The sequence below is a fragment of the Macaca fascicularis genome, chromosome 11 (genome assembly GCF_037993035.2).
Source record: "Macaca fascicularis isolate 582-1 chromosome 11, T2T-MFA8v1.1".
Classification (NCBI taxonomy): Eukaryota; Metazoa; Chordata; class Mammalia; order Primates; family Cercopithecidae; genus Macaca; species Macaca fascicularis.
This window is the reverse complement of record NC_088385.1, coordinates 65738302-65766091: the sequence shown is the minus strand read 5'-3', so window position 1 is coordinate 65766091 and position 27790 is coordinate 65738302. Positions and strand designations below refer to the sequence as shown.

Below are 27790 nucleotides of genomic sequence, written 5' to 3'. Positions count from 1 at the left end.
TTTGTGATTTTTGAACAATGGAAAGATGGTATTTCCACATTCAGTAATGGAAAAAGGTATTCGGAGTTCTGTTTTTGTTCAAGCGTTGCACGTTTCCTGCCAAAAATATTAATTAACTACAGTGCTTTTTAATGTGTTGATCAAGTTTGGGCTTTATTCCTATTTGGAGAAAAATGAAAGCTGGAGTTGAGTTGAAACTTTGTGGTCTAGAACTGGATATTTTTGACCAACTCCATAAATTTTTTTTTTTTTTTTGAGGATTTTAGATGATAAAACAGATTTTTAAATCTAGTTTTTTAAGGTAGTTGTCTCCCATTCTTAGCCCTCTTCATTATACAAAGCAAGTTTTTTGTTTGTTCGTTTTGTTTTAAACTGGTGTGGTATATATCAGGTGGTTACTTGCTAGTTAGTCTGAGAGCTAATAAGAAACGGGTATTTGGATTTAATTCAGTTCCATTAGGACAGATTTAAATTTTTGTGATACAAGGACTATTATTCTGGCAGTTGTAAGGGATTTTTGTGCTAGGAAGCAGTGCTGACAAAGACAGCACTGTGCACGCGCCATCTGTAACTGAGCACTTTCACACTGCAATTTAGGAGGTGTGCAGTTCAGGAAATTGCTGGCTTTGGCTGGAGCATACTTTTACTGCAAGGAAAATTTTATTCGTCACTCAAGTAATTGGCAGTTTTAATACCTTGTTCATAATTACCTTATAAACAAACGAATATATAAACCAAAGATTGTATGGTCTGTTATCTAACTTTTAGCCTTATTTGACCAACGTGATAGACACCTGTGGGCCTCCCCGCCCCCACCACCAACTGATTTGCTTTATTTATTGCACACATCCATTGCTGAGTGTTTTGTTTTTGTTGTTGTTAAATACAAATGTAGCTATACGTGCCTGAGACAGCCTGGGGACCAAAACCAGATGCAAAGTTTGAAGGGAGATAGGGCTAGGGATGGGGGAGGGGATAGAGGGAGGGGCACTCGGGCACTTCAGAGTGACTCTAGTGTTTGTAGGAGGACATCCTGCTAATGCAAACATTTGGATTATGCATTTAAGAGAAAACTTTGGTCCCCTAGAGCAGTGTGGTTTTATTTAACCCACACACCCTGACCCTAAGGCCTTGTGGCTTGTCTCCTGGATGGAATCCATCTCTGGGACCTAGGAATTGACTAATTGTCTCACTTGCATTACCCTATACCTCACAGCTAGATCAAGGACTTTATACGCAGGCAAATCCAGATGTGGGAAATGGTCAAAATCAGAGGTCATGGCTGACTTGACTCTAAACAAAAGCCTGTGAGACTTTATGGGAATCTGAAGGGCTTGATATTCATTTGTGACTTGTACGTAGTACTGCTGAATCATCTCTTTTTTAAAACTTTACTATCATCATAAAGTTCAGCTCTTAAGATATACATTGTCTATGCTAGTTACCTGACATTAGATTTTCTGATGACTTGGATTTTAAAGTTGGAAAAAGACAATCCACCCACAGTCCTTAAAGATACTGTGCAGAAGGGTTTTAACAATATTTCGAGAAGCTTTCTGAATTTGTTCTTTAAATATAAAATGTATGCCCGTTTTCTCCCCTTATTCTCTTGTGAAGAAGGTGGCACCTGACAGAAAGTCAGCCATCTGACTCTGGTAGATGGTAAATACATGCAAGCCCTGGGGCCCCCTCTCACCTGCAAAGTGGGCAAGCACAGATTGGGAGGGCCTCTGTTCTGTGGCATTCTTAGTGTTGGCATGATGATGGCTCAGTGAGCCAGGGTAGATTCCCAGATCAGTTTAAAACCAGAAGTTCAGCATTTTTGCAAGGTGGGAAGTAGGGGCCTTTTCAAGGGAGGTACATGTCTGTATAAGAAATTAAATGCCAGAGTATCTTTCATACTCTGTATTCTATGAAAGAAGCCTTAAGGGATTGCTTCAGGAACAATCGGGCTTATTCTTTGAGCTGACTTGGGAATGCTTGAAGTTGTTAGGTGAAAAGCCCTAGTTTCAAAATGTTTTGTTATGTCTGTACCAGAGAAATGTTATCATTAAAGGGTATAATATATGAAAAGTGTTTAGCAAAGGGCTTGGCACTTAATCGATCCTCAATATTATTAAATTTTATACGCATTCTAAGGGTGATACATAGAGAGAATTCTGCTTCTAAGAGTATCTCAGTATGGCAGAGAAGACTGGTGGTGTAAGTTCAACATCAGCTTGCAGCACAAGATTTTGTGAAAATATATAAGAGGTACACCTCGCTTGGGAACCTACTGCGATCGTGAGAGACCGATGAGTTACAATAATGCAGAAGAGCTCAGAACACTATAGAAATCCAGTTTTGGGTACAAAAAACACACAAGATATATTTTGCAAGTTTTATTGTTAGTTGAAGATTAACTGCAGACCATGTACAGACACCAGTGTGTGACTTACATAAGACACAGAATTCTGTTCAGAGCATTCAGATTGTTTCATTGTTCCTTGCGTTGTAAAGAGGAGACCTTTCTATGATTTGTAGATATCCTTTCTACCTTGATGTTATTTTCTCCTGCCAAAAGATGGTCTAAAAAAGACCAAACTTCCTGATCTAATATGACAAGATGGCTTGCACATCCATTTGATTGCTATTTTAACAAAATTGTCATTTAATGCTGCCTTTTTCCCTTGGGAGTTACTATATTGATTGATGACTTTTTAAGAACTTTGAAATGGCCTCTTTTTTTTCTGTTTGTTTCTTTCCATTTGTTCAGTAGAACACTCACCAATAGAACTTTACACAATGGTAGAAGCATTCTGTATGTGTGCCGTACCGTTTGATAGCTACCAGGAGTGTATGGCTATTGAGCACTTGAAATGTGGCTGCTGTGACTAAGGAGCTAAATTTTAGCATTTAATTTGAATTAATTTAAATTTAAAGAGCCTCATGTGGCTCGTGGCTGCCATACTGGACATCATGGTCTGATGTTTAAGACTTTTAATATAAAACATGTTTTGATCTAATTATGCCAAGGGATTATTCAAACTGGAGTGCTCTTATGTAATACTTTTGTACTACTGAAAGGGCTGCAGCATATTCATTGATATTGAAGACTATGGCAGTGCCTTGAAACTTGCTGTTTCTTAAAGAAAAGGGGATCTCTCTAGAATGGTTCTAAAAAATCCCCAATCTGACAAGTATTTTAAATTCATTAGCACCTGTAATATGGGCACTTTTCAACAGAAGAATTAGAAATAGATTAGGAATCAAGAAGGAGGAACAGGGAATTAACTCATCAGTGCCTGGTATGCCACCTTGGTGTTAGGCATTTTGTATACCATTTAATAAGGAGAAGGGAGAAGAGCTGTTAAGAAAAATAGCCAGATGTGGTGGCTCACACCTGTAATCCTAGCACTTTGGGAGGCTGAGGCTGGAGGACTGACTGCTTGAGGCCAGTAGTTGAAACCAGTCTAGATAACATAGTGAGACCCCCACTGTACAAAAAATTAGCGAGGTGAGGTGGCACTTACCTGTAGCCCTAGCTACTTGGAAGCTGAGGTAGGAGTGCTCCTTGAGCCCAGGAGTTTGAGCTGCAGTGAGCTATGAGTGTGCCACTGCACTGTAGCCTGGGTAACAGAGTGAGACCCTGTCTCTAAAAAATAACAATAAATAAAAAAATTTTTAAAAAAGAAAAATAGAATAAAGAAACATCCAACCGTTGCCTTTAAGTGCATAGCATTTAGACAGCCATAGCTGCTAAACAGTACCCCAGATTTATATAGGAATGTTTTCCACATATTCGAATATTAGGATTTATAATTTAATGAGTAACTTAAAATGGCCATGGTATTGCTGTTTAACTTTTAAAAGTACTGTTTAGTCAGTTCCATATTTCTGAAGAACCAGTCAGGAATAGAAAATATTTGTCTTCTTTCAGATTGTTGCACCATTAACCTTGTTAACGGTGCTTTCTTTTAATTCTAGGGCTGGAAACAGGATTGTTGAAATACTACCTGAACATCTGAAAGAGTTTCAGTCCCTTGAAACTTTGGACCTTAGCAGCAACAATATTTCAGAGCTCAAAACTGCGTTTCCACCCCTACAGCTCAAATATCTGTAAGTGAAGTTTTCTTTAGCAAAAACTTTCACCTGTAATGAAAATATTATAATGAAAAAATATAACAAACTTTGTCTACTTTACTACTGATGGATCAAAAGTATAATTTATTGACTTGAAATTTGCTGTAAGCTTGAACGACCACAATCTGCAGTTTATTTTTATACTTTCAGGTTATAAAAAAATTACATATTTTTTTATTAGAAAACCTAGATGGTGTGAAAAGTGCTCATTTTTTAAAAAAAATCAAAATCAGACCATTGCTATGTATTATTAATAAATGAATGTCCTAAAAAGTGGATATTTATAAAAAAAAAAATTTGCATCCGTCACATATTTTAATCACTGTTTTCCCAGCAATATGTGTGAATCTTAGCATCTGTCCTTGAGGACCTAAAAAGTAATTTTTTTAAGTTTCCGTTGATGGTTAGGTTCTCTGGAGACTCCTTCTTTTTTTTTTTTTTTTTTTTTTTTTAATTATACTTTAAGTTCTAGGGTACATGTGCATAACGTGCAGGTTTGTTACATATGTATACTTGTGCCATGTTGGTGTGCTGCACCCATCAACTCGTCATTTACATCAGGTATAACTCCCAGTGCAATCCCTCCCCCCCCCCCCCCCGGAGAATCCTTCTAATACAGAGATGGCCTGCACTTTAACTTGCAAATAAATCAGAAGGAGAAGCTCATCTTTAAACTTTCAACAGGTATCTCAACAGCAACCGAGTCACATCAATGGAACCTGGGTATTTTGACAGTTTGGCCAATACACTCCTTGTGTTAAAGCTGAACAGGAACCGAATCTCAGCTATCCCACCCAAGATGTTTAAACTGCCCCAACTACAACACCTGTAAGTAAAATGTTCTCTTAGATACTGTTTCTCACCTCCCCCAAACCCTTGGTGTCTATTCCTTAAAATCCACAATGTGGCAAAAAGGAGTTTAGAAACAAGAATGTAGCTGCCTTTCCTTTGAGAATTGGAGCTATAGAATCTCCAAATTGGAAAGAGTCTTAAATGTCACCTCGTCACCTCCTCACCTTGTGCCAGCTGCTGCTTGACAAGACACGTTAGATTGTTACTGAAAGAGTGAACAGTGTAATCATTGACCAACGCCGGCACAAAAGTGCCATTGTGGCACTGAAAACATCCGCGGTCTCTCAACAGCTGTGGTTTATGAGAATAATACCGGCAACTCCAGGAGTCTCTGATAGCTTAAGTGGCTGTAAAGATCTGTCTCGTTAATAATGGTAGAGCGATCTGTGAACAGACTCCTGCAGTAGTGCAACTTTGGCTGCACATTGCAAACATTTGGGGAGCTTTTAAAAATCTCACTGCCCAGGCCACACCCTAGACCTCTGGGGGTCAGATCCAGGCTTCAGAAATTTTTAAAACTCCCAGCTTGGGTCCAGTATGCAACTAAGGCTGAAAACTACTGCCATAAAGAGAAAGCATTAAACCTAAAAAGAATAGTGAAAGATAGTAACCAACTTGTAAACAGATCGTACAGGATAAATTTGAGGCCCAGCTCCTTATAGACCTCATATTTTAGTGTAACATTTAATAATCTCATTCTGGATTGTTTAAAAACAAATCTTAATTTGTTTGTGTCTATCCTGAGTGGACAAGACTTTAGACATTGAAATGCAGTCTAGTTTCAGTATTTTATTATTCCAAAAACACATGACCCATTTCAGTAGGAAATTCACTCCCTGCTTAACAAATTGAAATTCTTTGCAGTAAAAATGTTTAGAAACTGAAAACACTCTATGTAATTGAACACTGACTGGTTTAACTATATTGTAGTAATGACACATTTTATTACTACCTCCAGAATTTAATTGTCATATAAGCTAACTCTTGTAATACTCAATGCAGCGAACTGAACCGAAACAAGATTAAAAACGTAGATGGACTGACATTCCAAGGGCTTGGTGCTCTGAAGTCTCTGAAAATGCAAAGAAATGGAGTAACAAAACTTATGGATGGAGCTTTTTGGGGGCTGAGCAACATGGAAATTTTGTAAGTGTGGGTTATCACAGTTCCTGCTCAGGTAATATGATCATAGAATGCTCAGTGTACATTCAGTAGGTCTTATGTGAAATCCTATGTTAAAAATCTCATTATCCACAATCTTATTTATAATGTAGTATTCAGTTTTGATTCAGGTAATGTGATCGATAATTTATAAGTACCTAAATTTATAACCACCTAAATTATAAGAATATATATATATATTTTTTTGCTGACGTCTTCATATAACAAAAGCTTAAACATCTAATAACAGTAGGAATATGTAATAGGTTGTAATCATATGTCCCCTTTGAAGAGACTAGATAATGAAGTTTTGATCCTGCTTTTGATTCTTATTGTAAATGTAGGCACCTGGACCATAACAACCTGACAGAGATTACCAAAGGCTGGCTTTACGGCTTGCTGATGCTGCAGGAGCTTCATCTCAGCCAAAATGCCATCAACAGGATCAGCCCTGATGCCTGGGAGTTCTGCCAGAAGCTCAGTGAGCTGTGAGTTGCCTTTTATTCTCCTCAGGTTTGAGAGCAGGGATCATGCCAGGGCATGAGCTTCTTACCACTGATCTGTGAAATTTTCATAACAAAGTTTCCAAGGTGACAGCTTTTTTCACATGCAACCTAGTCTTATTTTTGTTGTGGTAAGTTGAAGCCAATTCTGTTGCAGTTCTATGGCACATTGGCAAAAGCAATGATGGTTATTTTCAAGCAAAGAGAATGTACTGTTTTAATTCCTGAGATTAGAAATATTTACTTGGGTATTATTAAGGCAGAATTTAAAAATAAGGATTAGTGTAGCTCATACGCTACCTGTCTTTTGGAAAAGGAATCATTGCATTGAATTGAAAAAAGCTATTGTTTGTTTTTCTCTTTTTTCTTTACAGGGACCTAACTTTCAATCACTTATCAAGGTTAGATGATTCAAGCTTCCTTGGCCTCAGCTTACTAAATATACTGCACATTGGCAACAACAGAGTCAGCTACATTGCTGATGGTGCCTTCCGGGGGCTTTCCAGTTTAAAGACTTTGTAAGTTAACACATTTTGCTGTCAGTACACGAACCTAATTGGTTCCTAAATGTGCCCACGTTTCTCCTAGCAGATTTCTTTTGTTGTCAAGGAAATGCGTACAGCCTCAGAAGTAGTGTCTTAATCTTTCCCAGATCAGTTTGATTAAAATGGATCCATTTCATCCATATGTGTTTCGTAAAGGGATTAAAAAGGACAGTAATCAGTTTGTTTTGGTGATTACAGTTAACCTTCTCAGGATCTCCAGGAAATTGGTAACTGCTTAAGAGGGAAACAATTTTAAGTCCACTAAGTTTTCTTTATAAAATGCAGATTAAAAATTACTTAGAGCACAAAGGTCTACAAAGGGCAGTGAAGGAAGATACTGTTTATCATGCCGGTTATATCCTCAACCTGATCTCCGTCCTAAGAGAAAGAAAAGGGAGTTGAATTAATTGACCTTTGAAAAATTTCTCAAATGGTAATTTAAGGTTGTGCAATGGGCTTTTGATTTTTGCTCTGTCAGAAACTTTTGCTCTGTTCACGATGTGAAGCATTACATAATTGAAAGACATGCTGTATACTTTGGCGAACTTCTGCATGTGTGGTTGGAACAGTGGTTTTAAAGTTTAATGTATTTTTCAGACTGTTCGGATCTTTCAGCATGTAGTCATTTTGATAGAGGAATTAATAGGGCCAGTGTCAACTTTTTCTGATTTTAGGGGAAAACTTAAAATGTGGTTAAGGGAGTCAGGCAGGGTGTAAGAAGTAAGTTGGAGAAAAAGAGTTTTCTATTGTTTTGAAGGAGGTGGAGATAATGTGGGAAATTAGGAGAAATTTTTTACAAATGATAAGCCACCTGGGTGGTGATATTAGGCTTTCTGAGCTTATCACTCTAAAGGGAATGCTTCTTTTAAAATTAGGGATCTGAAGAACAATGAAATTTCCTGGACTATTGAAGACATGAATGGTGCTTTCTCTGGGCTTGACAAACTGAGGCGGCTGTGAGTATGAATTGCCTCATAATTTAGCTCACTCTTCGATTTAAAAATTTTGTCTTCACTGAAGTCAGCTATACAAGTTGACATCATGAAGAGATGAAATCGGTGCTTAATCTGGTTACTACCCTTTATCCTCTCCCCAAATGCCTGCTGTTGCACGCGATATATACTATTAACTTTTTCTTCCTTAGGTGAAAGTGTTTTATTCAACACTTTAGTGTGTGTAATTTACTTTAATATCCTCATAATCATTTTCATCTATGTTGAGGGCTTAGACTTTTGGAATTATCATTGCGTAAAAGTTAGTGCATGCACTTCCACATTTTGAAATTCTCAATCTTGTACTGTCCTCGCAGGAATTTTTTTAATGAAGTAATCTAGTAGCGACTGATAATGCTGTGGTAGGTTACAAGCAAAACGGGATGAAAACATCTTATAATTAGCCATAAAACGGTCTTGCAGGTGGTCATATTGCATGTTTTAAGCCAGCAGTATTCAAATTCACTTCCCTAGAGTCCTAAACTCCTGTGGATGTAGGGTATCCACAGAGAAGGAGGGGAAGGAGAAAACATTCACTATTATCTGCTCTGTTAGTGTTCTGAGACAGTTTACTTGAAATAAAGTCTCTGCCTCTTCCTAAAAGGACTCTGAAAAACAATTTAACTTAATCAGCAGAGTAACTTACTGAATACCTATTTTTGTTGGGCTCTTTGTTGAATGCTTTGAAAACCATGTTGAACTACATTAGTGAACTAGATGGCGTGGGCACATTTTTACAGGATATATTGTTTAATTGAAGAAAATGGAATTGCTCACACATAATTTAAAAAGCAGTTCTGTTTATGAGAGTTCCACCCCCAAAATGGCTTTTTAATTTAAGTGTTCCAATGTAATTTTTTTCCCCAGGATACTCCAAGGAAATCGGATCCGATCTATTACTAAAAAAGCCTTCACTGGTTTGGATGCATTGGAGCATCTGTGAGTAGCTAGAATTCAGTTACCCTAAAGAGAATCTCTAAGATGGTTTTTACTTATGTGTCATGAAAGATAAAACAAACTGGAATGTGATTTTGTTGGCATCCTTCCAGTTCCATAAAATATATTTAAACATCTCCCTATCTTTCTATCTCTTTCTCTGTCTACCTACTTACCTACCTACCTATATAGAAGTATACAGGTATATGCTTTCCTTTGTATTTAAGGACAAAAGCTGTATCTCCTTAATGGGTTTTTAATTGTTTTTCTCAAACAGTGATTATTTATTTTTTTAAGAAACCTACTAGATGTAGTTCGTTCACTATATGTCAGGTATTGTACCACATATTCACATATGTTGTCTCATTTAATTTTTAATCAGAATGCAATTCAATAGCTATTATTATCTTTATTGTTAAGCAGAGGTTCTAAGAGTTTATTGATTCCATTGGACAGTTAAAGAGATGACTTGGCTTTTAAAGAACAATGTTCCACAATCCTTAAGGGTGACATAGGAGAGTTTTAGCGCTACTTTGAGAATTGTTGGTCTCTGATTGTTGTTTAATTATGAAACATGCAACCCCCTTACCATTGTTCTCTTTTTTCGTTTGTTTTCTTTTGTTTCTTCTTGACCCATCAGTTAGTAACTGTCAGAAGCAGGACTCAACCCAGAGCTGCCCCTACTTTCACAGTGCCCCTGCATCACACTAGCTCTTGCCTGTACAATCTCTGCCGCTACTCCCAGTAACTCGTAACTCCTGGTACACATTTCTGAAATGTCATTTAGGGGCTCAGAAATTTTCAGCCACTAAGAGAGGAAAGCTAGCTAACATTGATAGGAATCAAAATTTTGCAGCTTTAACTAAGTGAACCAACCAGCTGCTTATAACCATGGTTGTATGTTTTACTCTTGTACAGTAAAAGTACAAAGTAATGTATCACTGTTAAGGAATGCTTGTAACCAGAAGTTTTAATATCTATTAACCAGGACCAAAGAAGTTACAATTTAAAATACATATTGGGTTCTTCCGTGTGTGCTACGTATTGAGAGTGAAGATTTAGCTGTTATCTATAAACCACTTTGTTGTCACCTTCTGACTGCACCGGTTCTTCTGAGGGAGACTTGGATCGTGAGCCATCCTGACAGTGAATGCGGGAGTTCAAATTATAGTAGAATGATTCTGCAAAGCTGAGTTTTGGAAGGGCAGACCTACATTACAGTATTTATTGAAACCGATTATTTTGAAAAGAAAACTAGCCAAAAGGGTTTGTCATTTGGCCCATTCCATTTCTGGGAAAGTGGAATTAGTGGATCAGTGGAGTATTAATCTCTGCTTCAGTTTTCTTAAATCTCCCTTGATTGCCCCAGCCTCTTCGTCTAGCCATGTCTGGTCCCTTCTTTCTTTGTTTTCTCTTCCCCTTGTCTCGCTCAGTATTCCCTTTGTATACTCTGACCCCTGTAAAGAAAAACAGAGTGGTAATCATTCTGGTGAATACTTCAGTGCAGACTGCTTATAAGTCTCTGTAAAAAGAGAATTAACCCAGAATATATGTTCATTTTATGAATTTCCTGCCTGAAGTATTTGCTTTAACGAGTGTATCTTGTCTGAACGTCTTACTGCGTTTATGTTAGTGAGCTGTGAGTGACAGAATTAGGTTAATGGTTAAAAGCACAGGTTTTGGAATTGAAAATAATTGTTTCAACCCTTACTTTCCCCTTTTGTGCTGAGCTAAATAGTAATACCATCATATTTTGGGTTGTTATAGGAATAAATGCAGTAACACATGTAAATCACTGAACTGAGTGCCTGTCTTCAAAAATACTGTGCAAATGGTGTTTTATAAAAGCATAATTATGAGAAATTTTGTTTGTATATTTAGAAGTTTCTAATAGTTACTAATTTGAATAAAGAGTAGTAGAATAAAATAATAGAACAGCTTGGGCCCTAATGAGTCAAATAATCTGTAAGCGATGACATAAAGTGAATCTTTTTCGCTAAAACACAACCTATCTGTGATACAAAATGCCCTGGTTCTTCAGCACAAGCTTTGCAGTGGATTCTTCTGGGGTTGCCCCAGTCATGTGTTTCAACACATAGAGGGAGTATTTGTTTGGCAAATGGGGTGGGCAGTGTGGGCCCAAACTTTGTCCGAAAGCACGAAATGATGGTAGTTTGCTCTGATGCATTTGATTTGGTGATTTTTCAGAGACCTGAGTGACAACGCAATCATGTCTTTACAAGGCAATGCATTTTCACAAATGAAGAAACTGCAACAATTGTAAGCTTTTCTTTTCCTTCTAGGAGTCTGAAAGTATAGAGGGGAAAGCTGTCATATGGTGTGTCACCCTAGATTATGTATTTATAAAAAGTGCCTGGCACATTCTTAACATTATTTAATTTTTATACCAGACAACAAAAAAGGAATTTATTTGTTCTTTTTGTTGAAATGAGTTTTTCTTTCTATTTTCAATTTGCAAGTTTGTGGGACCAAATATAGTACAGTCACTCAATAGAGTAGTAATTTTTCAGTCGTAAGGAACTTTTGATAAATCAACACCTCTGTCTCTGTGGGACAGTAAGAACAACAGAAAATCATGCTAGATACATTTCTTGTATTTTAAAATGGACCGTAGAATACTTATTCCATGGGATGTGTGTATTCAGTTTCCAAATTCATTGCTTTGTTAATATTTACTTGGGTTTAGTTTACTTGTAGAAATCTGCATTTCATACAGAACAAATTGAATATAATTACTCTCCTCAGGCATTTAAATACATCAAGTCTTTTGTGTGATTGCCAACTAAAATGGCTCCCACAGTGGGTGGCGGAAAACAACTTTCAGAGCTTTGTAAATGCCAGTTGTGCCCATCCTCAGCTACTAAAAGGAAGAAGCATTTTTGCTGTTAGCCCAGATGGCTTTGTGTGTGGTGAGTATAAGTATTGCCCTTGCCTTTTATTTATTCTTCTTTTTTCCCCTCCCATTTATCCAAATAATGGTTTTGAATAGATTTATGATCTCTTTATAAAGCTTTTATTTCTGCTGAGGTAGAGGAAAATGGGTCTATAGTTTGCTGATTATTTTAATTTCACAGATGGGAAAGAGAGTTTTCTAAAATTGCTTCATCTTTGTTTTGGCATCAGGATGGTGTGGTGGAAAAAGAATGAAATTGGATCTTGAGAGAATGGAAGGATAATCCCAGCCCTTCTACTTAACTTAAATTCCCTAAATGTTAGTCTCTGCATCCATGAAATGGGGACTCTCTTTTCTTCTCTTCCCAACTCTGAGGCTTGTTGGGAGGCTTACATGAAAGAGAGATAATTATTAATGATTTATGGGGTGCTAAAAAATTATTGGTAGGTAACATTTACAAGTAATAGTAAATGTGAATTTATTATAAATAATTTTAAGGTCCGTTGTTTTAGCATCCAAGAATCTCAGCATTGGAAATCTAGTTACCTAAACTTTACTTAGCTGGTTAGTAGCAGATCTGGATTTAAAAGAAAAGTATTCATCTCTGGTGCAATTTTCTATCTATTACATGATGCTGCTGTTTACTATTAGCTGCCATGGAGACTTCTGTAAAAGTAAATATGCTTTATAAAACAATAAATCAGAATTTGCTTATATTTAAGCATGGGTGTTAAAATATTAAGAACCTTCTTTTGCATTGGCATTTAAAAATTTACTTAAAACTGCTTTGTCCACGATATATATTTTTAGGTTACAGCATTAAGCAGTGCCAGTAGTTTCTGGAAATAAAACCTCTGATGTAGCTTTTGGAACTGAATAAGCTTTTGGCATTCATCTGTCAGGGCCTGAACTGCTCCTTTCCCATGGTCCTTATTTCATAGTTTTTTTCGTCCCAAGATCTGATCCCCCTATTACTTTGAAACACATATATAGTGTCCATAGTTTTTTTCACTTCCTTGTGAATCTGAACATCAATTTATTAGATGAGAATTTCAGAATAATACAGAAAAGAAACCACCTCGATTACAGTATGCAGACATTGAAAAATAGCAGCATCGGAGTTATCAAAGCCATAACCCACTCAACACACATAAAAAGTTTTTTCAAATAGTGGTAGCACCCAAATAGTACACTTTGGTAGATCTCAGATGTTTCCTTCTGAGTTTACATCATCATCACTGAGAAACTGAAGTTCAAAAAGGTAACTTTTCCAAAAAGTAACAGAGCACTAAAAATAACTGTTTGGAATGAAAGAGTTGCTTAGCTCTAATTATAATGTAGCTTTGACAGGGTAGCACAGCAGCATGATTGGCCTCTCAAAGCTCCAGGCCGAAGCCAGTGTCTTACAGTTTGTTTTAGAGATGCTTTTTCTTTTGCTATCAGCTTTTTTTTTTTTTTTTGGATCTGCTTAAAGTACTGCTTTTTAATAGTGGTTCTGTTTTGGTAAATGGAGTGTTAATGGCTGTCTTTGTTGAGTAATCATGATTGATGTTTGATTTCTTAATTTTGCTGCTCCTTATCTGGGGAGAACATGGGAACAATTGCAGTTTCGTGATAGTAGTAGCATTCAGAAATGATCCATGAGCCTGGAAGTTTTTAAACTGCTTTCTTCTTGTACTTATACAAAGCATAAGGGGTCAGGAATAAACTGTGGGTTTTCTGATAGCCCCAAAATAACAGTCTTTTCTCAGGTAATACTGATTGATAAATAGATCTCCATCTGTATTCGAGATGAATGAGTTACTTTATAAACTCTCATTTCAACACGGGGACTGCTAGTCCATCTGGAAAACATACACAAAGGGTAAAACCCAGGCCGCTGTTTTTGCATTTCTTGGTGTTCAGATTTGAGTAGTATTTGGACTCTTGAGCCTTAACATTGTTTTGTCTCCTCCTCTCCATTTTGAACAGATGATTTTCCCAAACCCCAGATCACGGTGCAGCCAGAAACACAGTCGGCAATAAAAGGTTCCAATTTGAGTTTCATCTGCTCAGCTGCCAGCAGCAGTGATTCCCCAATGACTTTTGCTTGGAAAAAAGACAATGAACTACTGCATGACGCCGAAATGGAAAATTATGCACACCTCCGGGCCCAGGGCGGCGAGGTGATGGAGTATACCACCATCCTTCGGCTGCGCGAGGTGGAATTTGCCAGTGAGGGGAAATATCAGTGTGTCATCTCCAATCACTTTGGTTCATCCTACTCTGTCAAAGCCAAGCTTACAGTAAATAGTATGTGATCTGACTTTTCCTTTAGCATTTAAAGATACCTTTTAGAAATAGAAAGCACCTCTTTTTCTCTCTTAATCTTAACCCTGTCTTTTCTTCTCACAGTTCCCCACCTGACTCTTCCTTTCCCTACCTTTCATTCCACAAAATTAACATTCTTGGTTATTTGTATCTAAACCTGCAATTATGTTGAAGATGACACCGTACTCAGTGTGGTGAGTAACACAGAGATGAACCAGACATGTTTTGCTCTTTTGTTTTCTTTTTCTTTTTTTTTTGAGTCGGAGTCTTGCACTGTCGCCCAGGCTGGAGTGCAGTGTTGCAATCTCAGCTCACTGCAACCTCCACCTCCCAGATTCAAGGAATTCTCCTGCCTCAGCCTCCTGAATAGCTGGGATTACAGGTGTGCGCCACCATGCCTGGCTAATTTTTTGTATGTTTAGTAGAGACGGGGTTTCACTGTGTTGGTCAGGCTGGTCTCGAATTCCTGACCTCGTGATCTGCCCACCTCGGCCTCCCAAAGTGCTGGCTGGGATTACAGGCATGAGCCACCGTGCCTGGCCATGTTTTGTTCTTTGAGAGTTTACAGTGCAGTATACTGATCTGGAAGGCTGCAAAGCGTCATGCTGGATGCACAGTGCCTTTAATTCAGAGATGTGTGTGTGAATCCTGCCACTCCTGCATGATTTTCAGCAGATTACATCTCTGCCTCCAGTTCCACATCTTTTAATTAGGGATAATAGGACCTGCCCCCTGGAGGCATTATGCTCATTCAGTGAAATAATGTGTGTAAAGGATGTAGCAAAATGGCTACAAGGTGTAGTGCTCAGTAAATGCACTGTTAGCCACTGTTAATGGAAGTCTATTCTTGTTTGCTTTGTGTGGTAGGTATACAGTTTTACAGTAGGATGCTTGCCACTTTATCATTTAACTGTCTGTATCTGCCATGGTAGAAGATTTTGAATATGATTAATTAATGCATTCACTCAGCAAATAATGGCTGTGACCTGGCACATAGAACAGTTTAGAGTTTAAATTGTAGAATAAAACATGTATCAAAAGTCACAGAATGTTAGAGCTACCAGGAGGGACTTAAAAAAAAAAAACAGATGAAGTGAATGGTCAGGGTACAAAGAGATTAATTGATATGCCCAAGATCTCACAGTTCATTACTGAGGAAACTAAAAAGCGGCAGAAAATAGCAGGAAGACCTTCATTCTGAGAATCAGATGACCTGTGTTTTATCCTGACTTCATTGTTTCTGGGTCTGTAACCTTGAGCGGGCTTTTAATCTTTCCATCTCAACTTTCGTTTCCTTGACTTGAAATTGAAATTAACCCCTGCCCAATCTATGTCAGGGACAATCTGTAAGTATCAAACAAAAATAATAAATAAAAAGCAATGCAAGTGAATCTCTAAGACTCCATTGGGCTAATGCCTATGTTGTTTCTCTGATTTCAGTGCTTCCCTCATTCACCAAGACCCCCATGGACCTCACCATCCGAGCTGGAGCCATGGCACGCTTGGAGTGTGCTGCTGTGGGGCACCCAAGCCCCCAGATAGCCTGGCAGAAGGATGGGGGCACAGACTTCCCAGCTGCACGGGAGAGACGCATGCATGTGATGCCCGAGGATGACGTGTTCTTTATCGTGGATGTGAAGATAGAGGACATTGGGGTATACAGCTGCACAGCTCAGAACAGTGCAGGAAGTATTTCTGCAAATGCAACTCTGACTGTCCTAGGTGGGTGAATTTGTTAAGATTCTGTGGTATAAATCAGTCTTGAAGATACTGGCTCATCCAAGGTCTCTAACTACCAGAAGTTGTGAGAATAAGAGATGAAGATCTAGGGGGCGTTGCCTTTCCCTAGGAAGTATTAACGCAAATGGCTCTTGAACACTTTGAAGTCAGGGATTGCATGACAGCCTCAAGTCTGGCCACTGAGGTGAATCCCTGTCCCCTCCACCCTAAAGAGAGGGGCCAAGCAAAATTTGTGATGCTTTCCCTTTTAGGGGAGATCACCCTCCTCTAATTTCCCCACTGTGCTGTCTATATTGGTAGTCTTTTTTTTTTTTTTGAGACGGAGTCTCGCCCTGTCGCCCAGGCTGGAGTGCAGTGGCGCAATCTCGGCTCGCTGCAAGCTCCGCCTCCTGGGTTCACGCCATTCTCCTGCCTCAGCCTCGCAAGTAGCTGGAACTACATGCGCCCGCCACCTCGCCAGGCTAATTTTGTTTTTGTATTTTTAGTAGAGGCGGGGTTTCACTGTGTTAGTCAGGATGGTCTCAATCTCCTGACCTCGTGATCTGCCCACCTCGGCCTCCCAAAGTGCTGGAGTTACAGGCGTGAGCCACCGCGCCCGGCCTATATTGGTAAACACCATAAAGAACGTATTTAAAAAATGTAGGAACAAATTGGGAAGGCCTTACTCTCTTCTCTCAGCCTACCATACCTCTCTGGAATTTTTTTTCATCTTTTACCTAAACAAATGCTTTTTAAAAATGTAAACACAATTATTATTCATGTGTCTTTGAAAGAGCTAATTAAAGTAACCTATTAAGATACTAAATAATAAAAGTAAATTATTGTCAGAGTTTTAATATAGGCCTGGGCATCCGGCCCAAAAAAATTGCACTTAAAAAACTTAAGCATTCTTTTTTTTTATTTATCAACATACCCTTTTTTTATTTATCAGCATACCCTTGTGCTTGAAATTATTTTTATACGTTCTATTTTTAAAAAAGGTTTTGTTTCCCACTCTCCCCGCCACCACCAGCTTCCCGACTTTTGCAAAAGTGAGGGAAGTTGAGATTTTAAAAATAGTAGATATTATGCTTAACCGGTGTTATGAGTTAATGACAGCAGAATAGTGAAATACTGAATGTTGTATATGTTTAGGCTCTTAAAAAAGCCTATCCAGTAAGTTGTGGGAGAATAAAATTTTAGGTTGCAATTTGAATAAGTTTAAATGCTACATTTTATGATATGGAAACTAAATGTTATTTGCGAAATTAAAAGCATAACTTATTATTTCAGAAACGCCATCATTTTTGCGGCCTCTGTTGGACCGAACGGTAACCAAGGGAGAAACGGCCGTCCTACAGTGCATTGCTGGAGGAAGCCCTCCCCCCAGATTGAACTGGACCAAAGATGATAGCCCTTTGGTGGTAACCGAGAGGCACTTTTTTGCAGCAGGCAATCAGCTTCTGATTATCGTGGACTCAGATGTCAGTGATGCTGGGAAGTACACATGTGAGATGTCTAATACCCTGGGCACTGAGAGAGGAAACGTGCGCCTCAGTGTGATCCCCACTCCGACCTGCGACTCCCCTCAGATGACTGCCCCATCGTTAGACGATGACGGATGGGCCACTGTGGGTGTCGTGATCATAGCAGTGGTTTGCTGTGTGGTGGGCACGTCGCTCGTGTGGGTGGTCATCATATACCACACAAGGCGGAGGAATGAAGATTGCAGCATTACCAACACAGGTGTGTAAACAGAAGCTTGGCACAGGTCACGGGAGTCGTGTATTTGTGGTTCTGCAAATACTTCTAGAACGTGTGTCTTGCAGTCTGAGTTCATCTCAGAAGGGTGACTCATTTTTTTCAAGCTGCAGAAATATGGTTCGCTAAAAATAACACTCCAGCCCCTAATAAAGCTGATGTTTAAAGATTAATACTCTTTGTTAAAATGACATCAGAATATCCTGTGGCGGTGAGATGAAATCCAAGTCACTGACTAAAGTATTTGTAACTCCTTCATAAGATAGTGATGGAGAACCAGGAACAGCCCTTTAATGATGAGGTTTACTTTCTGCAGTAGTTGTGTGTCTTGTTGTGTATGTGTGTGTGCATATACTTAGATTGGATTTTATTAGTGGAAGAGGGGCTGTGACTTGATTAGTATGTGCAAAGTCAGATATTGATTGATAATATTAAGCAGAGAATATGGCAATAATCAAGCTTAATTTGAAAGCTTAGATACTGTCCCATGAAAATTCTTAAGCCTTCAGCCTTTTAAAAAATCTTTGTAAACATTTGTTGTTTTGAAATTTGGGAGGTGCATCCAACGGGTGATAAAATAGAAAGTCAGCTTATACTTCCCGGAGCAACAAAGTCCTAATTTACCATTCCAGAATACTGTACAATCGAGATGGGTTTGCCACAGTAGATCCCCCCTAATTTGATGTACACGGAAGCCAAAATTAAGTCTATGCCATTCCCCTGGGATACCTATGGGACAATTACGATCATTCTTGGTTCATAAAATGCTGCTGTTTTATTACAGATGAGACCAACTTGCCAGCAGATATTCCTAGTTATTTGTCATCTCAGGGAACGTTAGCTGACAGGCAGGATGGGTACGTGTCTTCAGAAAGTGGAAGCCACCACCAGTTTGTCACATCTTCAGGTGCTGGATTTTTCTTACCACAACATGACAGTAGTGGTAAGTGTTTAAAATGAACGTGGGCTGTAATTGTTTTGAAGTCATATGGTGGAAGACTCAGATACGATATTCATTTTCACAAGATATTGATAACACTGACATTTAGGACCTGGCCCAAGATCACTAGCAAAGTTGAAATTGTATAGTTCTATACCCTTCTCTTAAATACTAGGAAACAAAATAAATTTTTGTTTCTAACAATAAAAACAGACTAGTGGGTTTAGAAAAATGTAATTATTCCATGTGTAAAGGATGTTCGTATATTCTTTATGTTATAAATGTTCTTTGGCCCTGAACGTTCTCCTTCCTTAAATGATATTAACTGGTTACATGAATGGGCTTAACAGTCAAATGGTTTACATTATTTTCTTTTGAGAAGTCTATTTTTTGTTTACTTATTTTTATTTATTTATTTTGAGACGAAGTCTCACTCTGTCACCCAGGTTGGGATGCAGTGGCGTGGTCTTGGCTCACTGCAGCCTCCACCTCCTGGGTTCAAGAGATCCTTCTGCCTCAGCTTCCCAAGTAACTGGGACTATAGCCATGTGCCACCATGCCTGGCTGATGCTTTCTTTTGTTTTGTATTTTTAGTAGAGACGGGGTTTTGCCATGTTGGCCAGGCTAATCTGGAACTCCTGACCTCAGGTGATCTGCCCACCTCAGCCTCCCAAAGTACTGGGATTACAGGCGTGAGCCACCGCGCCCAGCCTCTTTGAGAAGTCTAATTCTGACCCTTGCTTTCAATGCTGCATGGTTTCGAGAATAATAATGGAGACAGCATAGTACAAGAGCACAGGTTTTGTACAAGACCGACTCCTACTACTTACTCCATGTACTGTGGGGCATGTGGAGTACTTTCTGGTGAGGTACTTGTGCAAATGAAATGAAAATGGAAAACTATGTGGTGCTAGGCACATATTAAGGGCTCAGCAAGTGGAAGCCATCGATGTTATTCTAAAATATATGACCAACTTTTCCCATAAGTATTTATTATACGCTCTGTGCTAGACATTGTAGTTGGGAGAGAAGTATATTTGTTTTCAATTTCACAGTTTCATCAGAGATGAGATAAATTAAAAGTGCTTGGCAAGTCACAGATAGCATAGAGTTAGAGGATCTGAGCATAGAAGTGAGTATTCTGGTTTAAAATGTTTAAACCCCACTGTAAATTTTTGCAGTTTTATGGTCTATGTGATGTTCTAGTCAAACTTTCATCCATAAATATGGAAAATGCCAAAATTGGGGAGAATGTTGAATGGCACTTGAATAATTGGATCAGTGACTAAGACTTTTGTTTCAAAGGGACCTGCCATATTGACAACAGCAGTGAAGCTGACATGGAAGCTGCCACAGACCCGTTCCTTTGTCCCTTTTTGGGATCTACAGGCCCTGTGTATTTGAAGGGCAATCTGTATGGCTCAGATCCTTTTGAAACGTATCATACAGGTAGGTAGTTTTCTTGCCTGAGTACAGTTCTGTTTCTTAGAGACTTCTAGATGTGCTAACCGCAATCTCCTTCTGTTATTACCCCCAAATTAAAAAGGTTGCAGTCCTGATCCAAGAACAGCTTTAATGGACCACTATGAGCCCAGGTACATAAGGAAAAAGGAGTGCTACCCATGTTCTCATCCTTCAGAAGAATCCTGCGAACGGAGCTTCAGTGATATAGCATGGCCCTCACATGTGAGGAAGCTACTTAACACTAGTTACTCTCAAAATGAAGGACCCGGAATGAAAAATCTGTGTCCAAACAAGTCCTCTTTAGATTTTAGCACAAATCCAGAGCCAGCGTCAGTTGCCTCGAGTAATTCTTTCATGGGTAAGTTTATTAAGTTATCAGGTACCTCGTCTGAGGATCCGTACTCCAAGTTGTATGTGAGAGAGCAATGAGAGCCTTGAATGTCAAACTGGTAAAAAATGGTTTCTTGAATGAGGCTGCCATGACATCCGACTAGGTCATGTAAATGCCTCTAAAAGCAAAGTCAGAGGTGGGATTTTACTTGATGATGTGTTTAATCTGTAACTAAGCCTCAGGAGCTTTCTGGGTAGCACTGTGTGTGGCATCTACTCCAAGACAAGGGTTTGGGGAGGACTTAGGAGCTCAGCTTGTCAGCCATGTGGAAAAAGTGGTTTTGGGCTCCCACGGCCTTTGGGGTGGAGTTGTGTGCTCTGCATGATTGTGGTTTAGTATGTCTGGTGGCTTCCAAGTGAACCCGCAGTCGAAGGGTGGAAAACAGCATCCTACCTAGCAACAACTGTTAGTCTGACAAGCTGGACTACCTTTGGCAAAGAAAACCAGCCTTAAGGTCCAAGTCAGTGGTGTTAGATGCTGGCTGGCACTGAGATTAGCTTGTGAATTTTTTCGTCTGATGCATGGGGATAATAGGATGGAAGAGCTGAGGTCATCTTTTCACTGACCGGAGAGATGGGAAAATCAGCCACAACTTGCCATGTTGACAATAAAAAAAGGGAGAATTTTCAAATGTTTTACCCAACTTCTATGAAATGTTATGTTTTATCACAGTGTAATTATTTATATTCCTTTCTGGAAAAAATTAATATGTTTTGTATGACTGAGGCAAGAATTTGATTCAGTTGAGTAATATTTTGCTACAGTTAATGAAGCAAGGGCAGGACATAGGTTTATTTTGAAAGAAAATTTGTATATTTAGCTCCAGTTCATTGGATGTTACTGTCCAACGCATCCTTCACCGAAATTGGTGGGCTCTCAGCTAGGATATGGGGAAACTTATATTGGGGAGCTTTATTGCATGACCATTAACATCACTGCAGGTCACAAGAAATGATAAATAAGAGATGCATTTGTTCAGTGAATGTAAATATGAGGGAGGGCAAATGTCTTTTGCTCCATTCTAGAAGTGATCTGTCTGTAACACAGATGTACATGTATGAGTGCCACAATGTGGACTTGTAGAAAACACTTACTCATATTCATGGGGTAAGATGTTTCTTCATTTGCAATGGGTTTTATTGATTCACATGCTAGCAAAGGGACCCCTGTGCTCAAGGTGTTTCTTTCTTTCAGGTACATTTGGAAAAGCTCTCAGGAGACCTCACCTAGATGCCTATTCAAGCTTTGGACAGCCATCAGATTGTCAGCCAAGAGCCTTTTATTTGAAAGCTCATTCTTCCCCAGACTTGGACTCTGGGTCAGAGGAAGATGGGAAAGAAAGGACAGATTTTCAGGAAGACAATCACATTTGTACCTTTAAACAGACTTTAGAGAACTACAGGACTCCAAATTTTCAGTCGTATGACTTGGACACATAGACTGAATGAGACCAAAGGAAAAGCTTAACATACTACCTCAAGTGAACTTTTATTTAAAAGAGAGAGAATCTTATGTTTTTTAAATGGAGTTATGAATTTTAAAAGGATAAAAATGCTTTATTTATACAGATGAACCAAAATTACAAAAAGTTATGAAAATTTTTATACTGGGAATGATGCTCATATAAGAATACCTTTTTAAACTATTTTATAACTTTTTTTAATGCAAAAAAGTATCTTACATAAATTAATGCTATAAATCATGATTATTTTATGTATTTTTATAATGCCAGATTTCTTTTTATTGAAAATGAGTTACTAAAGCATTTTAAATAATATCTGCCTTGTACCGTTTTTTTAAATAGAAATTACTTCATTATATTTTACACATTATATTTAATAAAATGTGTCAATTTGATGCCAAGCCCCATTTATACAATAACAATTTTTATTATTTTCAGCACAACTTAGGCTTAATTAGTTCACATTATGACGTCTCAAACTGATGGGAATTTTATTTAGCCCGTTAAAGTACGAACAAAAATGACCGTTCTTTCTACCTCCCAGGATTGTTGTAATACAGATTGAAATCAGATTGTGCATATGCAAGCACAATTGTAAACGAGAAGGAGCTACAGAGATTTAAGGTACATTAATTTATTTCTAAACCTATGAACAAAAAAAGATTTGTTGTTATAATCTGGTGTAATATAGTACAACTACCATTCCATCAATCACTGCTCAATTCATGATTCTTTAATTATAATAATGGTTTACATGGTCCAATGCCTTATGCTTATCAAGTAGTTTCACTTTTGCCGTCCCTTTTCTTACAACAAGCGAGTGGTTTATTGCACGTGTCTATAGCTAAAATGGCTATTGCAGAGGTGGACTTTCATGCGCTGTTCCAGGTTATAATGAGATGCTGCTAGAATTGTTTTCTGTTTTTATTGATTTTCTGCTGGAAGAGCAGTTTGTATATAAATGGTACTTCTAACCTAGTCTTGAACAATTACCGAAATATTTTCTTTGATCGTCAAGGTTTGGTTAAAAACTAAGTATAAAATTTGTTACTTAAGCACATAAAACTATTTAAAACATTTGTTTTAAAACAGTATTTATTGAAAAATGTAATTACATGACAGGCATATATACACAGAAAAATGAATATAACAATAGTTTCAAAACTAGATGACACAATTCAAAATAATTGAATGGAAAAGCAATTCAGTTTAATTCAGATTATCAAACTTTCTTCTTTAGTAAATTCTAGCGCATATGTGTAGTTTAAAGAAAAACCCTCTTGCTCAATATAAATTGGCACAAAAGAAGTTAATATAGCACAATAAGCTTTAAAAATCAGCTAACCTTCAAGGTGTGAATTTATGCCATTGTCTTGTCTTTGAACTAAACTGAAAGCAGCTATTCAAAAAGCGGATTCTTCTTAGAGAATATGTCGAGGGTAAAGTCTTCCAGCTTTTAGTAAGTTTTGAGCTTTGTTGCTTGTGAGCCAGAAGCCTGGAACCCAGATTGCAGTCGATTTTCCTGCTTTAATGTAGACGCCAGAGTCAGAGTCCAAGACAGGAAGTTGATCCTTCCTTGGGCCACCAGTGACTAAGTACAGAGAAGTAATTTGGTATACTTTGGCTTGATCATATTGCCAGATTTTCAAAATTTTATTGTTAATTTGTCTTCATTATTGCCAGATGGGGCCTTTTTCAGTTATTATGAACTTCTTTTAAAGGATTTAATTTTTCCATACTTCAGCACAAAGGTTTAAATCATTAATGCTTGAAATTCAAAAATCAGATTCACTCTACATCAATATGATTTTACCCTTTTACTGTGTGTATGTGCTGAAATGTGTGAATTAGATGTAATCTTAACTGTCTGGAGAAAGAGTAGGAACTTGATTTCTCTTTCACAATTTGCAGGAAAAGAATATATACAATTTTGAGACTCCATATTAAATTAAAATGAATTAGTAGGTGGTACGATAGCCTAAAATAACATAGACTCAATGTAAAAAGCCTAATGTAGATAAATGTCACATTGCTTGGAGGAATGCTTAAAAATTCCAGTTTAATCATCCTATGCTTTTTGATATGAGTTTATGTACAACATATCTTAAAAGATGTTCACAAAATTTCTGTATTGTTTTTATCTTAATTCCACTATTGGCACTAATTGTAGGATATTGGGGAAGAAAAGCATTCCTTAGTTCTGGCAAAATTTTATGAAAGTTAAGTATCTGGAATATATATAACTTATTTTCACAGCCTTTCTACAAAAAGAAACCAAAAGTTATTGGTCACAATAGAGCCATACTACTTTTTAAAGATTGACAGAAGAAGAGAAAGTGGTTTGGTGTTTGTACACAACTTGGGAGGCTTTATTTCTTTCAATTCAATGTGATAGGAAGTAATTTATACCCAATATTATGATAGATGTGCTATACTGGTATTCTTCAAGAGAGTGGGAACCACATGTCCTTGCAAAATACCTGAGCTGTCCTTCCCACTCTTGCAATCTGAAGTGATCAGATTTATGTAATAGGATAATTTAGAACTCATCGTTTAAGACAGCGTTCTATTAACACATTGGATAACACAATACCCTGCCAAGAAAACAATTAGTCTTCAAAGAGAGGTACAGTTTCTTCATGAATTGAATAATTTTCATACTCCAGAAATATCTAGGTGCCAGAACTTAACCTTTTTCATGGAGCATTTCTTAAACAAATGTGTAATAGGAAAGTCCTGAAATAATTATCTTGCTTGGTCTCAAATGTGAGCTAAAATGGCACAGAAGTATTTTCATTGGTATTTTATTTTAATAGAGAAGCGGTTTTGCCCACATATTTTCTGAATTATCTCAATAACTTGGGCCATTTGGTTTTTTGTTGTTGTTGAAAAATCTGTTACTGAATGGGATGTCTTTTGACAAAGAAATTCTATTTTACTCAAGGTATATTATTAAGATAAAACATGAAAGTCTATATTGTAGGCCGGGCATGGCGGCTCAAGCCTATAATCCCAGCACTTTGGGAGGCGGAGATGGGCGGATCACGAGGTCAGGAGATCGAGACCATTCTGGCTAACACATTGAAACCCCGTCTCTACTAAAAAATACAAAAAACTAGCTGGGCGTGGTGGCGGGCGCCTGTAGTCCCAGCTACTCGGGAGGCTGAGGCAGGAGAATGGCGTAAACCTGGGAGGCGGACCTTGCAGTGAGCTGAGATCCGGCCACTGTACTCCAGCCTGGGCAACAGAGCCAGACTCCGTCTCAAAAAAAAAAAAAAAGTCTATATTGTAGATTAAAATGTACATAATTTATCAAGTTCATTCTCACTATTGTAAAAATTACAAGTTCATTTTTCATTCCTATTTTTTTTAGTGTCAGATCTGGATTCCATATCTGCCTTTGTGATGGTTGATACCCGTGAATACCAGAAAAGTTAAACCAACATTCACATATAGCTTTTAATTAAAATTACATGTTTTAATTAAAGACATTTTAAGAATACATTTTAAAGAATACAAAAAGGGAATTCACAACCGTACAATTCTTGCTTTTCTTCTATAATTTTTTTGTATACCTTTGTTGGGTTTCATGTTGAACTTTGGCTTCTTTTTTCTTAACTCTTTTTTTCTTCAGTACAACACCTAATACTTTTATGAGGTTATTCTAGTTGTTTTGGTGGTTATTTTGAGATTACTTCCTATAGCTTTGTTTTGATCTAACTACAGCTCAGAGTTGAAATTTGGTAACAATACACTCAGTTTTCAAACATTTCTTATGCTCTGGTGATGTGAAAAATGAATAAAATCTTATTCTAATTATCAGTGGGACGGGAAACAGGTTCATGAATAAATATTTACTATTGATGTGTTAAATGCTATAGCTCAGTAGGCCCCTGTAACTGGCAGTGTTTGTCTCCAAATGTTTACTTTCTAACTACTACCTGGAAGTGTTACATGGGCCTCACCAGCATGTCCCAGGTTAAGCCAATTATCTCTTTTCTCCACCTGCATTCCACAGCAGTTCCAGTTCTGGTACTCTCTTGTTTAATCACTGTAATCACCATGCCTGATGGTTTTGCTCCTGAGTTTTCTCAAGGCTGATGATACCTTCCCGCTTATCCCATTGCCACAGCTGAAGTTCATCCCCTTTGTAGCAGTGTTTTAACTCAACTTCTCCTCCCTTGTTTTATCTAATCCATTGTCTTTGCTGTCACCAGAAATACTTTTTTTCTAAAGTAAATCTGAATGGGTCGCCTCCCTGTTTGAAAACCTTCGATGACTAATTTTAAATCCTAGTTATGTCATATAAGACCTTTCGTACACATCCCTGCTCACCCTTCAAGCCATGCTTCTCATCACCCCCGAATGTTTTGACCATACAGTACTCCTTATCCACCCCTATGCACTGTGTCCTTTTATAAACTAAACATCATTGTACATATTTCATATTGAGTTCTGCAAACATTTGAATGGCTACTGTGCTAGGTGCTATCTTAGATGCTATAGATACTGTAACGTTACTAAGACAAATATTATCTCAAGAAAGTGCTAGATAAACAACAAAACTTTTGTCCTGAAATGTTTTTTCTTCTTTCTCACTTGGCAGAATTCAGTTCTTCCAAGACAAAGCTTTTGCTTTTACCCCAAGCATAATAGCTGTTTTCCCAAAGAACCCTGTGAACCATCTGATAAAATCACAGAGAAGCAGCTATTACTAAGCCAGCTGTGATGTCATTGTATAAAATACTAAAACAGTTAACCTCTGTGTTAATCAGATACTTTCTAGGAAGAAATGAAGTGAAAAGATCTGTTTTTGACAATCGCCAGGTAATGTGGTCTAGCACTTAGCCGTGTAATCACATGATGAATTAGATGATGTGTGGGCACTTAGCAGGAAGTCAACTTGTGCAGTTTACTAAAGGTAAACAGGTGGCCACGTGCATCAAGAAATGTTTTTCTTTTCTGTGGAACACTGAGTGGCTCCAAGTTAAAAAGTATGGGGTTTATGGGGGAACTATAGTGATGTAGCTGGAGTGAGAAGTTGCCGTCCCTCTTTTGTCCTCAACTATAAATTTGATTGTGAGAATCCTATAATGCAATATCCATCTTCCCTTAACCTTGCCTCTATGTTATCCCCTCTCTTATTTTTCTCATTCAAACGTCTCAAAATCTTAGTTCCTTTTCAGCCTGGGAAGATCAAAATTTGTTCATGTTCAATTGAAATTGCTTTTGCCAAGATCGCCAGTTTTTCTAACTTCCACACTTGACCATATGTTTACGGTTTTTATTTTACTGGACTAATACATTGTTGTAGCACCTTAATGAAACTCTACATTTTCCTAGTCCTACTTATCTTGCTGGTCATTTTCCTTGGTCTCCTTCATTACTGCATCTCTCATGGCCCACTTCTTAAAAATCAGTGTTACTCAAGGTTTAACTTGCTTGGAGTTTCTGATATCTGTCTATTCTTTATGAAGTTAATTTTTTATTTGCTTGGTATATTTTTCCCAGTTTTGTCATTTCCAATCTTACTGTGCCATTTCTGAAGTATGATTTACATGAAGTATATGAAGTAGGCAAAGAAACAGAAAGTAGAATAGTAGTTACCAGGGGCTGGTGGGACGGGGAAATGGGAGTTGTTGCTTAACGGATATAGATTTTCAGATTTGCAAGATGGAAAACTTCTGGAAATCTGTTCCTGAACAATGTGAGTATGCT

The 27790-nt window shown here is 37.9% G+C and overlaps 1 protein-coding gene across 1 annotated transcript in view; it reads left to right on the top strand.

The window, feature by feature from the left end:
• The window catches only part of LRIG3 (leucine rich repeats and immunoglobulin like domains 3), a 46587-nt gene extending 24120 nt beyond the window's left edge, over nt 1-22467 (top strand). The window contains exons 4-19 of the mRNA XM_005571404.5: nt 3967-4098; nt 4807-4950; nt 5977-6120; nt 6480-6623; nt 7013-7156; nt 8059-8139; nt 9043-9114; nt 11320-11391; nt 11878-12041; nt 13997-14317; nt 15776-16057; nt 17348-17800; nt 18600-18758; nt 20061-20204; nt 20302-20577; nt 21805-22467. Coding sequence (XP_005571461.3) covers nt 3967-4098; nt 4807-4950; nt 5977-6120; nt 6480-6623; nt 7013-7156; nt 8059-8139; nt 9043-9114; nt 11320-11391; nt 11878-12041; nt 13997-14317; nt 15776-16057; nt 17348-17800; nt 18600-18758; nt 20061-20204; nt 20302-20577; nt 21805-22049 — 2977 coding nt within the window. The 3' untranslated portion in view covers nt 22050-22467. The remainder of the gene's footprint in view (nt 1-3966; nt 4099-4806; nt 4951-5976; nt 6121-6479; nt 6624-7012; nt 7157-8058; nt 8140-9042; nt 9115-11319; nt 11392-11877; nt 12042-13996; nt 14318-15775; nt 16058-17347; nt 17801-18599; nt 18759-20060; nt 20205-20301; nt 20578-21804) is intronic.
• Nucleotides 22468-27790: the final 5323 nt, after the last annotated feature.